This window comes from Euphorbia lathyris, chromosome 3 (genome assembly GCF_963576675.1).
Source record: "Euphorbia lathyris chromosome 3, ddEupLath1.1, whole genome shotgun sequence".
Lineage (NCBI taxonomy): Eukaryota > Viridiplantae > Streptophyta > Magnoliopsida > Malpighiales > Euphorbiaceae > Euphorbia > Euphorbia lathyris.
This window is the reverse complement of record NC_088912.1, coordinates 62,420,537-62,434,024: the sequence shown is the minus strand read 5'-3', so window position 1 is coordinate 62,434,024 and position 13,488 is coordinate 62,420,537. Positions and strand designations below refer to the sequence as shown.

The 13,488-nt window shown below is 38.5% G+C and overlaps 1 protein-coding gene across 1 annotated transcript; it reads left to right on the top strand.

Annotated features, from left to right (window-relative positions):
• Positions 1-8,216: 8,216 nt before the first annotated feature.
• LOC136223143 (glyceraldehyde-3-phosphate dehydrogenase A, chloroplastic) lies at positions 8,217-10,216 on the top strand. Its single transcript, XM_066010994.1, has 5 exons — positions 8,217-8,375; positions 8,464-8,580; positions 8,816-9,123; positions 9,196-9,440; positions 9,536-10,216. Exons 1-5 carry the CDS (start codon positions 8,334-8,336, stop codon positions 10,036-10,038), a joined length of 1,215 nt encoding a protein of 404 aa, XP_065867066.1. The 5' UTR covers positions 8,217-8,333; the 3' UTR covers positions 10,039-10,216.
• The last annotated feature ends 3,272 nt before the right edge of the window (positions 10,217-13,488 follow it).

Genomic DNA, 13,488 nt, shown 5'->3' with positions numbered 1-13,488 from the left:
AACGATCCGTCCCCGTTAAGGGCTTAATACACGCCTTCCGGAATCAAATTTCTCGCTTCCCCAGCAGAGTCGCCACTTGTTAAACGAGGTGCCGCGACCTAATCTCCCGGGCGGACCGGGGGGTGGACAACCTCATGGCGACGTAAGCGGTGATCGGCGCCGAAAGCAACCAATCGTGGAATCAAGCTGCTCGGTAGGACCGGAGCTCGGAGATATGGAAGAGTCGCCACCCACGAATGGGAAAATGAACACCGATCCCTTACGGGAGACCGGTGTGGGTTCGGGAAACTTAGGTACGAGCCGAGAAGGCTAGCTCCTTTCCGGAGAAAGGCTACTAGGCACCCCGACATCGCCCGGTTATGAACCACCGACCTCCTACTCAGCATGTTAGGCGATAACGGACTAATCGTATACTTCTTTAAGTTTAAAATTCATTTGAAACCCTTTTCTTTATCTTTTTGGAAACTGTTTTGAGCATATGATATTGAAAAGCCACATCAGTAAAGAATCACCCATTTATGTTTATACATACACAGAGAGGGGGAAGAAAGAAGTGATTTATTTACAACCGTATTTAAATGTTATGTTGTGTGTCTATTCTACATTAACTTATTTCCCCAAAGCGAGTTTATTTACATGGTTCGCACCTTAATCGCCGTTGGAACGATTAGGGTGCGTTTTAAAACCCCGTTTGATGAAGTTTACCCGAATCGCCGTTGGAACGACTCGAGTATTTGAAAACGTTTGAGATGAAAACCTTTTAATGAGAAAACATGGTTAAACATACAAGTCAATTTTATTTTGTACAAATCCTTTAAGAAAGCGATTCAAAACCTCTATTATTAACAAAGAAAACGATTTTGATTACAATGTTCGCTTAATCCGTCGTTGGAATGGACTAAGATTTAAAACGTGGTGTTTTGAAGACGATTTGAAATATCAACGAAAATGACTCTATTTATCTACATTAGAAATCTAAGAAAGCTCATTAGCTTAAATAATTTAATTGAAAACTCTCTTTTTGTGATTTATTTTCCCCACTTATTTAATGGACTCTCTAACTATTATAATTATATTAACAACCCATTTAAACCACCGCCCATACTCAAACAAAGCCCACTTGAAATATGGACATAAGATTAGGCCCAAAAGAATAAAGAAAGTAATTTATGCATACATATATACATTTAAAATCAAAAATAGAATATGAGAATAAAAGTTAATACAAAATGAACTATATGTATATAAAATAACAAGTACAATATATATATATATATACTTTAAAAATAGGAAAATAGGAAATAAATCCTATAATTAATGAAATAATTCTTAACCAAAAATAGTTTTATTCAATAATCACCAAAATAACCCAAATGTTTCAAAACTATACATATACATAACTAATATAGTTTTAATTACCAAAAATGACATATACTAATATCCATCCATTATTTCTCAAAATATCAAATAACTAATATTTAAACATAGCCTAAGTTGAGAAAAAGGAAATACCTATATATATATTTATACTTATATTGTAAAATAAAATAAAAATAATATACCAATATTCTAAAATAAATATATATACTAAAGTTCTAAAACAATTTGAAAATCATATATTACATAATTATATATATATATACACTAAGGATTAAAAGTCTAAAAGTTAAGAAAAGGGGACCGAAATGACATTTCTTACATTTTGGCAGATTTACCGACGGAAAATCCGTCGGTAAACAGCCTTTAGTGACAGAATTGGCAAATTACAGCAGCACTCCAACATTTTCCAGATTTGTTCAAAAGCATTAAATTAAATCTAATTTAATCGTTTTGGACTTCCGAACTACCAAAGATGGATCATAGTCGAAAACGGAAGTTCCTAAAACGATGTTTTTATTTTAAAACGTTATTTGGAAACCTCTTTCAAATTAAAAAAAACTTATAATTACAACATTTTCGATACCCGAACTACCTTTTTATCGGATCACGGTTCGTATTGGGATATCCAAAACGAGGTTTTTATTTTAAAACAAAACCGAATTTTATTTAACACGAAACGAAAATTAAATAAATACGCTAACTAAATAAAACGTGACAAAATAAATAAATGACTAAAGGAATAAAAACTATAGCATAAAAAATAAATAGAAGGAGAGAAATAAATTAAATAAAATAAAGAGTCTAGTCCTCGGATAATACCTTTGATTCGGTATCTGACAGTCGAAGCCGATTGATTCCATGAACCGCGAGCTCCCGATTTAAATAAAAATTTAGTAAAAATTGAACTTAGGAAATTTGGAATTTTTGAGAAAAAAAATATTTTTCTAAAAAAAAATCCACTCTCTCTCTCTAAAAATGTTTAGAGTGAGAAAGTTTTTCCTCCCTAAAAAAAGCCCTCCTTTTCACCTTGGGATCCGTGCCCTTATATAGGGAAACGGATCCCGGAACAATGGGCGACGCCCAAAAAAAATTGGGCGTCGCCCATTGTGGTTGGGCGGCCGCCCAACGCGAGGTTGGGCGCCCACGCCCAATCCTCGTCGGGCGTCCGCCCGACGCGTTGGGCGTTCGCCCGACGTGGTTGGGTGCCCGCTCGGCGACCCTCGGGGCGTGCCCCGCGCCGTCGGACGCCTGCACTCCGTGGCCGCCGAGCGCGCGTTCCGCACAGCCAGACGCTCGTACGTCGCGGCCGCCGAACGCGCGCCTCACGCTGCCAGGCACGTGCGCTCAACGGCCCACGAGGGCGCACACCGCCAGCAGTCACAGGCATTGCTCGGGCGTCGAGAGCGTGCCACTCACGGTGCGTCCGACGGACGCCGCGCGCACGTCTCGAGCCGTCAAGCGGGCGTTCGACCATCGTCGTCCGCGTGCGGGATGCCGTTACGTGCCCGCGCCGTGCCGTTAATTTTCCTCCGCTTATTATTCTTTATATATTTTTCAAAACTTCCGGAATCAATCGCTTCGATTGTCTTGTTTTCAGGTTTTCGTCACAGGTCCTCCGACTCGGTGTCTACAGCTCCCCCATTCTCGGCCGAGAATTGCCATTCTCGGTAAGTGCAGAAATTCCTCCAAGTACAATGAACACATGTTTAAATCAAAAAAACGCGTTCGTTCGGGTGGATAAAGACGTCCTTTCACAACGGATACGATCCTTCACAATGGACACGACACTTCAACCACGACTCTTCAACATCTATAAATAAAGAGTTGAAAACAATATAGAAGAAAGAGATTAGTATAGAATTTATGCAGAAATTCCGAGTCAAGTGATTCAGAATTTAGATTTCACTTCTGTAAAAAGCAATATGATGTACACACATTGTTTATTCAATAATAACAAACACAGTAGCGTTTAGATTTGTTCATATTAGTTTACATTTTGGTAGTAGATAGACCAGTCTCTATTCCGAAGATTCAGCGAGAAGATTGAGTAGAGAATCCGCCCATGAGCCTGACAAACTCTAACGAAACCCAAGGAAAGGATTGACAACCCGTTCACTTGCACGCTGTCGAATGTTTTCATGCTCCTTGTTCTCTGTAAACTTGTATCAATTTATATTTCATCTAATAAAGTCCGTTCTATTCGATAGATTTTCATGCAGCACTTTGGTAAAGGATCCGAAGTGGATTGCCGGTGTTTTCATTAAAACGTAGTTTAATTCAAAATCTTTACAAGGAAACTTTGTTGAACACTTAGACAAATTATTATCTCGGTAGAGTTTTAATTTGGTTAAGGTAGCGATCTAACCCGACCGTAGGAGGATTGACTACAGTTCAAAGCCTAAAAATTAGAGGTTCCGTCTTTATTTCATTGTTATCATTTATACAAAGTTTAAAGTTGTTTTCTTTGCTTAATGCAAACGAATATATTTGTTTACTTTTCTAAAGAACTAAACAATCCTGTTTTGTAAATTCATTCCTAAATCAGAAGTATTTTCTAACATCTTTATACTCTAATCTAATTCTCATTCTAGCAATTTCAAAACCAAATCTGATTTAACGATTTTCCATATTATAAATCTTAAAAGTATATTTAACCAATTTTACAAGCGTATACCGTGCACTTGCGGAAATCGCTCAGCATCAGTGTAATCTATGACGTACCTTTGCTGAAAACCTTTCACGACCAGCCTTGCCTTGTAGCGCTTGCTACCATCAGCCTCTTCTTTGATTATGAAAATCCACCTGTTTTGTAGAGCCTTCTTACCCTTTGGAAGCTCAACAAGTTCCCAGGTGCCATTGGTCATCAAGGAATCCATCTCATCATCTATTGCAAGCCTCCACTTGCTTGCATCCTCTCCACGAGATGCCTTCAAGTAGCTTTCTGGTTCACCACTATCTGTCAGCAGTATGTAGTTGCTTGTAGGCATGTACCTGTCAGGTGCTCTACGCTCTCTAGTGGATCTACGTAGTGTAACTGCTGGAGTTTGTGGTTCTTCTTCTTCCTCCTCAACAACTACCTCCTCAACAACTACCTCCTTGATCCCACCAGAATTCGTGATGTCTAGCTCCACGACCTCTGGTTATGAATCAGCAGTATTAGATGCTCCCAGACTGTCCTTGTACATCATCTGCTCATTGAAGACAATGTCCCGACTGCAAATAATCTTCCTGTTCTGACTATCCCGGAACCGATATTCAAAATCATCACCACCGTATCCAATAAAAGTGCACTTAACAGACTTCGCATCTAACTTATTTCTCTCAAGGGGAGCAATATGAACATATGAATCACATCCAAATACTCGTAGAAAGGACAGATTTATCTGCTTTCCACTCCAAGCTTCTTCAGGAATGCCACTCTGCAAGGGAGTTGATGGCCCTCTATTGATCAAGAATGCTGCAGTGTTAACTGCTTCTGCCCAGAATGTCTTCGGAAGTCCGCACTTCAGCCTCATGCTTCTAGCACGCTCACACAGAGTTCTGTTCATTCGTTCTTCAACTCCGTTCTCCTGAGGAGTTCCTTTCAGAGTCTTCTCCATGCGGATTCCATTCTCAGCACAGAATTCCTTGAATTCCCTAAGCTCATACTCCCCACCATTGTCATACCTCAAGCACTTTACCTTCAAACCTGTCTCATTCTCAACCAGGGCCTTCCATTTTTGAAAGGAATCAAAAGCATCTGATTTCTTTCTCAGAAAATAGATCCACACTTTCCTAGTGGAGTCGTCAATGAGGGTCATGTAGTATAAAGCCTCACCAAGAGATTTCACAGGTGCAGGACCCCATAGATCGTTGTGAACTAACTCTAACTTCTCTTTCTTCAAAGTTCTGCCACCCTTAGAGAAACTGACCCTTTTCTACTTCCCGAAGATGTTATCCTCACACAGCTCAAGATCAGCAGATTTCAGACCTGGCAACAAACCCTTTGAACATATCACTTTCATCCTCTTTTCACTCATGTGACCAAGACGACAGTGCCACAAATCTGCATTGACATTCTCCCTCACGACATCAATGCTATTGAAAACATTGTCTGTTAAGTACAATGATCCAACCTTCTCACCACGGGCAACCACCATGGCTCCTTTGGTCATTTTCCAAGCACCACCTGCAAAGATTACACAATAACCTTCATCATCCATTTGCCCAATTGATAACAGATTTCTCTTTAGGCTCCAGACAGCTTTATTACAGATCCATTCAGGGATTTGATCGAAACATCTCCCTTCCCTACAATCTCCAAAGGCTCGTCATCAGGAAGATAAACCTTTCCGAATTTCCCAAGGGTATAGTTTTCCATCAAATCTTCACTACTACATGAGTGAAACGAAGCTCCCGAGTCTAACACCCAAGACTCCAGAGGACTTCTTACGCTCAATACCAAGGCTTCTGCTGCTGTTTCTGCAGTTGAATTACTTAGAATCATCGCATCACCAAAATCCTCGCTGGCTGAGTTCACTGACTTCTCCTTCTACGGTGCCTTACATTCACTCTTGTAATGATCATTCTCATTACAATTCCAGCACTTAATGTGGCTCTTGTCCTTAGCAGGTTTCCCTCTCCCTTTGGACTTAGACCTGCCACGATTCTCTTTTGACATGCGATCTGACCTGCCCCGATTTTCTGCATTCAAGGCTGATCCAAATGTGGAACCTGACTCTTTCCTGCGAATCTCCTTGCTTATAATCAAGTCTCTGACATCATCAAACCTAAGTTTTTCTTTCCCTGCTGAAGCACTTAGGGCAGTAACCATGCCACTCCAACTCTCTGGTAAAGAAGATAACAGAATTAGGGCTAATACCTCATCGTCGAAATCAATATCTACATAACTTAATTGAGTGATCGTCATATTAAAATCATTCAGATGCGTCGCCACTGCTATATTCTCCGTCATCTGTAGATTAAACAATCGCCGCATCAGATGAACTTTATTGGCCGCGGAAGGCTTCTCATATAACGAACTCAAAATCTCCAACATCTCCTTCGTGGTTTTTGCCTTCACCATGTGGTGCGCCATGTTCCTGGACAGCGACAGGCGAATCACGCTCATCACTTTTCTGTCCAATAGCTTCCACTCTTCATCATACATATCCTCCGGCTGGTCACCCAGAGGCTGGTATAGATCTTTACCGTATAGGTAATCCTCGATCTGCATCTTTCAGAAACCGAAATCCGAACCATCGAATTTCTCCACAGGGGTTTTTTCGTCTCCCATCGTAATTACCCTCGCTCTGATACCAATTGTTAGGAATAAAATACGATTACGATAAACGAAAAACAAAAGCAATCACACAAGAATTATTTACCCAGTTCGCCACTCAATATGAATAACTACGTTTGGGGGCACTACCAATCCAGGATATTTCACTATAATTAAAGAGATGCAGATTACAGAGAAAGAGATTACATTTATACTGCGAAAGAAACGCTAACCATCTGAAACCCTAATTGCCACTCAATATAAATGACTACAGTTGGATCGCTGCAGTTGGGCCCATCACTTCAGTTGGGCCTATATATATTATTCTCCAAAAGCCCAACAAAAAGTTCGTCGTTAGCATATTAGAATTATGAGTATACCTACTCAATTTACTAATATCATAAGTTATGTCTAGTCTAGTATAATTCATTAAAGAAAATACTAGTAATGATCTTAGCATATTCTTCTTGTGAAACATTATCTCTTTTAGTTTTTTCTAAGAGGTGCTAGGATCACAAGTATTTTAACAACACATCAAAACTATTAAATCTTGCAACAATTTTTTAGGTATGCCCTAATGTAAATACATTTTCAATTCTTGGTGATCTTTTTGAAAAGGATTACATGTACTTCTCTCCTATCTTTTATGTCAAAACGAGTTTATAAAAAAAATAGTCTCATTAACTACATTCTTATTACTTCTCAAAATTTAATTAGCATGTCGTCCATCCATACTTAAGCATATAATGACATTAACTACATCCATATTGCTCATTTACATTTGTCACATTATCAACTAAAAAAATTTATGTTACAAGGTCAATTACATATTATTATTTTTCAACCATGCAAGTCATATAATCCTTCCACAACAAAAATATCACATTTTTTAAATGTTAAATACATGTATGTCATCTGAATTACAATACTACTATAACATTGACTCTTCCAATCATAAAAATCTATAAATTTTACATTATATGGTAACATTAAAGACAAAAATTAAAGAAAATTGTTAAAAGATTAATAAAATAATGACCTATAATTTGACTACAATTTAAGGTAACATTGATAAAAAAAGGTTAATAATGTAGTTAAACCTAGATTATCATTTTATTATCTTTTTTGAGTTACCTTTAATTTGGACTTTAATGTTACAATTATATAAAATTCAATGATTTTTATATCAAAAAAAATAACATTAATAGCATTATAGCGTAGGAGCCATAAATGTATTTTTATTGGAAACAGAAAGCAAAACATAATTAAATGTCGAAACAAGGTTGATAACAAGCTATTTAACTAATAAATTTTATGGGTTTCTTAACTTATAACTACTAAATTAACCATAAGCAATTATTTCAAAATAAAAAATGACTATCATTTTTAAGGAAGTACAAATGTTCATGTATAATGTAAGAAATTATTGATAATTTACATATATTAAAAAAGTTATAGCATTAATGTATTAGTGAGTGGTGATAGAGAATGATAAAAATTGGAAGATGGAAAATGAGAAATAGAACTGGACAGGACACACTAAAACAAAAGAGAAGCACAGCCATACATTGAAAGAGAGCCTATCCAAAATCTGATCCTTTGATATTTCCCTCCTCCTCCTCCTATCATCTTCTCTCTTAAACTCACATTTCTGCGACTTGTTCCTTGTGCTTGCTTGCTTTTCATCACCATTATGGCTTCGGCTACTTTTTCCGTAGCCAAACCCTCTCTTCAGGTTCACTTTGCTCTCCTCTTCTTCTAATCTTACACCTCTCATCACTTGTTTTTTCATATTCTTTTTCTGTTGTTACATTGCATTACAGGCAAATGGAAAGGGATTCCAAGATTTCTCTGGCCTCCGCAACTCTTCTTCTTTCCTTTCTTTCTCCAAGAAATCTTCCGATGATTTCCTCTCTGTTGTTGCTTTCCAGACTTCTGCTGTAAGTTTTATCTATTCTATTCATTTGATATACTGCAATTAATTTTTTACAATTTTTATTCAAAATCGTTTATAATTATGTGAAACTCTACACCTTATACAATTAGACGATTAGTGCTTAATCTGGTCCTTATTATGAAAAATCAATTGCAAAAAATGTTAGATTGTTAGCTATATAATGAATAATTGTACTAAAATTGGGAGAGGGAGATAGTGATGAATTTGTGGAAATGAAGGTGGGAAGTAGCAATGGGGGATACAGGAAAACTGTAGCAGAGGCAAAGTTAAAGGTGGCCATAAATGGATTTGGACGAATTGGAAGAAACTTCTTGAGATGCTGGCATGGACGCAAAGATTCACCTTTAGATGTTATTGCAATCAACGACACTGGTGGTGTCAAGCAAGCTTCTCACCTCCTCAAGTATGACTCAACCCTCGGCATATTCGAGGCTGATGTCAAGCCTGTCGGTGAGGATGGAATCTCTGTTGACGGAAAGGTCATCAAGGTTGTTTCTAGCCGAAACCCTCTTAACCTTCCATGGAAGTAAGTCCCTTGTTTAATTATATGAATGAATGAATGAATGTAGGATGATTTGAACTAAATTGAGATTTACAGGGAGATGGGCATAGACCTTGTGATTGAAGGAACAGGAGTATTTGTGGATAGAGAAGGGGCTGGGAAGCACATTGAGGCAGGTGCTAAGAAGGTCCTAATTACGGCCCCTGGAAAGGGAGATATTCCAACCTACGTTGTTGGAGTCAATGCTGATGCTTACAGTCCAGATGAGCCTATCATCAGCAATGCTTCTTGCACTACTAATTGCCTTGCTCCCTTTGTCAAGGTCCTTGACCAGAAATTCGGTATTCACTTCCTTCCTCTCTTGTTTTTCCACTTTCCAGCATGCATTATTTGATAGTCCAATCAGTCATATTTAGGCATGATGTTTCTAATGCAGGGATCATAAAGGGAACGATGACAACAACTCATTCATACACGGGAGACCAGAGGCTGCTGGATGCAAGTCACCGTGACTTGAGAAGAGCAAGAGCAGCTGCACTGAACATAGTTCCAACATCAACAGGAGCAGCAAAGGCAGTAGCCCTTGTTCTTCCAACACTTAAAGGAAAGCTAAACGGGATAGCCCTGCGTGTTCCAACCCCAAATGTGTCAGTTGTAGACTTGGTTGTTCAGGTAACAAAGAAAACATTCGCAGAAGAAGTGAATGCAGCATTCAGAGAGAGTGCAGACAAGGAGCTTAAGGGAATCTTATCAGTATGTGATGAACCACTTGTTTCAGTTGATTTCAGGTGCACAGATGTATCATCAACTGTGGATTCATCCTTGACTATGGTTATGGGTGATGATATGGTTAAGGTTATTGCTTGGTATGATAATGAATGGGGTTACTCACAAAGGGTTGTTGATTTGGCTCACATTGTTGCCGACAACTGGAAGTAGATCATTTTCATTTCTAATTTCTCAATTGTTTTCCGTTTCTTTTTGTAATTTTGTATAATTATTATCATATGTTGTTGAGGAACGGATTTTCTCCCATTTTAAGTATGCAATAAGCATTAAGAAATGTAATAATTGACCCTTCATATGTATTTATATATTCTAGAGGATTCACATTCCACTCATGTTTCAGATTTACTTCAATCTAATGTAATGTTTAATTCTCAAACATAATATTTTTCTTTTGGAACAACGACAAATTCTACTATGGTTTCGGTCTATTGGACATTGCCCATAGAAACATGATAATTATGCATTTTCTTTCCTTATACCAATAATTTCCCAATGAGATAGCATGCTCCTCTCTTTTTAATGGTTAGATCCATTACACTCAGTCTACTCTAGAAGTTCTCTTCAACAACTTTGAAAACTAATTTTCCACTTAATGATTAAAAGGGAATTTACATAAACCATATAAAACAACATTTTTGTTTCAATAATACTAAACACATAAAAATATATATTGTAAAATAAAATCAGTATAGATTAAAAGTATGGTTACTGAAATTGTTGGCACAATAAACTCACTCTTGTATTTAAGTTAATTTTTTTTTTCACATAAACAAAGTTTTGTAACCTTTAAAAAAAGTGAACTGCTATATACCGCCCATAATTAACTTATCACTTCCGCTTTTGACATATTTGCTCTTCCCACAATTTCAATCTAAAAAATCAAATCCTCTCTAGCTTTTTAGGATTTTCAAAAACCCGACCCAAATCGACATGGCACCAAAGCAAAGAATGGGAAAAGGCTTCATGAAGATTCCGGTATGTTTTTTTTGTAAAAATTTTCACGAAATCACGAGTTCCGCCTCCGAAATCAGAGGCGAAAATCGTAAATTTCCCCCTAAGCGGGTGCGCCTCCCGTTGCCACCCTGGGTAGAACGGATGAACTGCCCGTTCCACCCTAGGGGGCAACGGGATCGCCGCGCGTTCCACCATTAGGTGGAACGAGATCGCCACCCGTTCCACCTAATGGTGGAACGAACGGCGCGCGCATTCCACCTGGAACGCGCGGGGTAATCGTTTTGGCCCTACGGCCAAACGGATCTGCCATCCGTTTGGCCGTAGGGCCAAACAATTCCGGTGCACCTATCGGCCCTAGGGACGATTGGTGCGACGCACCCGTTTGTCCTGCGGCCAGGTGGTGTGAGCCACCCGCTCCGGGCAAAAACAGGCCGTTTTGTTATTTAAAAAAAAAATAATTTGGGCCGCCCGTTGGCAGAACCGAATAGTAAAAAATAAGAAAAACGCTAAATTGAATATAATAAATAAAATGTTATATTTAATTGAATATTTGGATAATTTACAGGATGATGTTGCTGATGCGCGTTCTGGATACAGACATACGACCTCACGTGTTGTTACTGCCTCTGTTCGGTGGCTACGAACGGAGCAGCGGTTCATGGCGGACGCCCAGAGGGCACATGCTGCACAGGAGGAGCGTGACAGACTTCAAGAGGTGGCGGATGATGTAGAGATGGACGGAGATGACTCTATTCCTCCTACTAGTGCTGATACTATCCCAGCACCTTCTACCGTAGTGATGAGGGGTCGAGACAGACGTTTTTCTTCTACAGCAGGATCGTCTTCTGGTAAGAAATTTAAATGTGCTTATTATTTATGTGATTTATTCCTGGTTAGTAGGAAATATAAGAATATTCTGTAATTTATTTACTGTAATTTCAGGTAGCAGCAAGCGTGAAGTAAAACGTATTTCCATCTGCATTCACGTGAAGTAAGACATTGTTTAGTGTAAATGAACTATAGATTACAAAACATTTACAAAAAGAAGTTGGGTTTATCAAATAAACATTACTTGATGAGGCAACATTATGGACCGATGATGAAGAGCTCATTCTACCACTTCTATCACGACTCCTAGATGAACTAGTAGAACGAGCACGTCCATGACGACTTTAATTGTATTCCCAAGCACTCGGCATACGTTTTGTGAAATGATACATTCATAAATGCAAATTTCTAAACTACATTAGAACAAATTGCAAATACCTGATATTAGTTGCTTGGGATTCAATCTGCTTATGAACCTTTTGCCATACCGAGTCGAGGGAACGAGTTGCGGTATTGAGCCATTGCTTTAGACTAGCATGTTCGCTCTCCACTCGATAAGAAGTTGTGTTGCCAAAATGTAGAAATTCCTTCGTCTAAGCAACAACAAACTTCTCCTTATGAGCCAACCACGTGTCCTCAACATACGAGATAAGATTTTTGTACCTACTCATCCCATCATTCATCTTGCTAAGATTGGTCTCGTACTCCTCAATGGTTAAGGATTGTAATATTGTTCTCCATTTTCCATTCTTGAATTTAGAGGCATGTCCTTTATCTCCCAAAATTCTATACACCCGATCTTCCACATCCTTATTTATATGCCAAGTGCATAGCAAGTGCGCTGAATGTGGAAAAACCTCTTCGATCGACTTTAATAACCCCAGCTCCTTATCACTGACAATAACAGTCGGGTTAAGATCAAACCTAATCAAAATCCACAGCCTCTGCAAAATCCAACGATAGCTCCCTTCAGTCTCATCTTTAACTATCGCATACACTATCTTGAAGTTGTTATTGCATGGCGTCATCCCCACAATCTCAACAAACGGCATTTTGTACTTGTTTGTTTTGTATGTTGAATCAATATCGATGTACTAGTGGTAAGTCCTGAACATATCAACTGAGTCTGGATGTGTCATAAACACATGCGTTATCACACCAAAATCAGCCTGTGTGTAATGGACATACTTGTTCTCCACAGCAATATGGTAGAATTGACTAGCCAAGTCTATACCTTCGAACCCATCCTTCCTCATCTTTTCCCTGTAATTGTAGATGTGTTTAATTATTGGGTTGTCTTCTATGTGTTTTTCTTTAACTGCTGCTAAAATAGCACGGGGCTTTGCTTGAGCTGAAGTCATATCACGCATAATTATTTTAGATGCGATACTGAGTCCGCTCATCTATCGACTTCCCTCTGGATACACACACAATGTATGATTATGCTTTCCAGTTGACCCAACCTTAGCCTGTATCCCCCATCCAGAAAGGTCTGCATGTTGATATGCTTTAATCTGAAATTTACATCTGCACACTTTAGTTTTACCTTTTCTTATTGCAGGATGTTCATCAATTCTCACAACACCTCTATAGCGTTCACCCTGTGAACATCTCAACAGCTTCTGTTTTCCCCCATGTTTGTGATAAAATATTATAATTTCAAACCCATTTTGAATAGCTATCTTTTTTGCCCAATCAATAGCATTTTGACACGATGGGAAAACGGTGTCCGTTATGAAACGCGAACTATAATCAATTCCATCGAGATTCCAATCTTCTATCGGTACCTGAATATACCAAAAATGCATAATAGGTTAA

What these genes read in the sequence shown, in the direction of transcription:
- LOC136223143 (XM_066010994.1), top strand. Translation starts at nt 8,334, where the DNA reads ATGGCTTCGGCTACTTTTTCCGTAGCCAAACCCTCTCTTCAG. An exon ending in TTGCTTTCCAGACTTCTGCT is followed by an intron (nt 8,581 to 8,815) that starts GTAAGTTTTATC and finishes GTGGAAATGAAG; the next exon opens with GTGGGAAGTAGCAATGGGGG. An exon ending in CCTCTTAACCTTCCATGGAA is followed by an intron (nt 9,124 to 9,195) that starts GTAAGTCCCTTG and finishes TGAGATTTACAG; the next exon opens with GGAGATGGGCATAGACCTTG.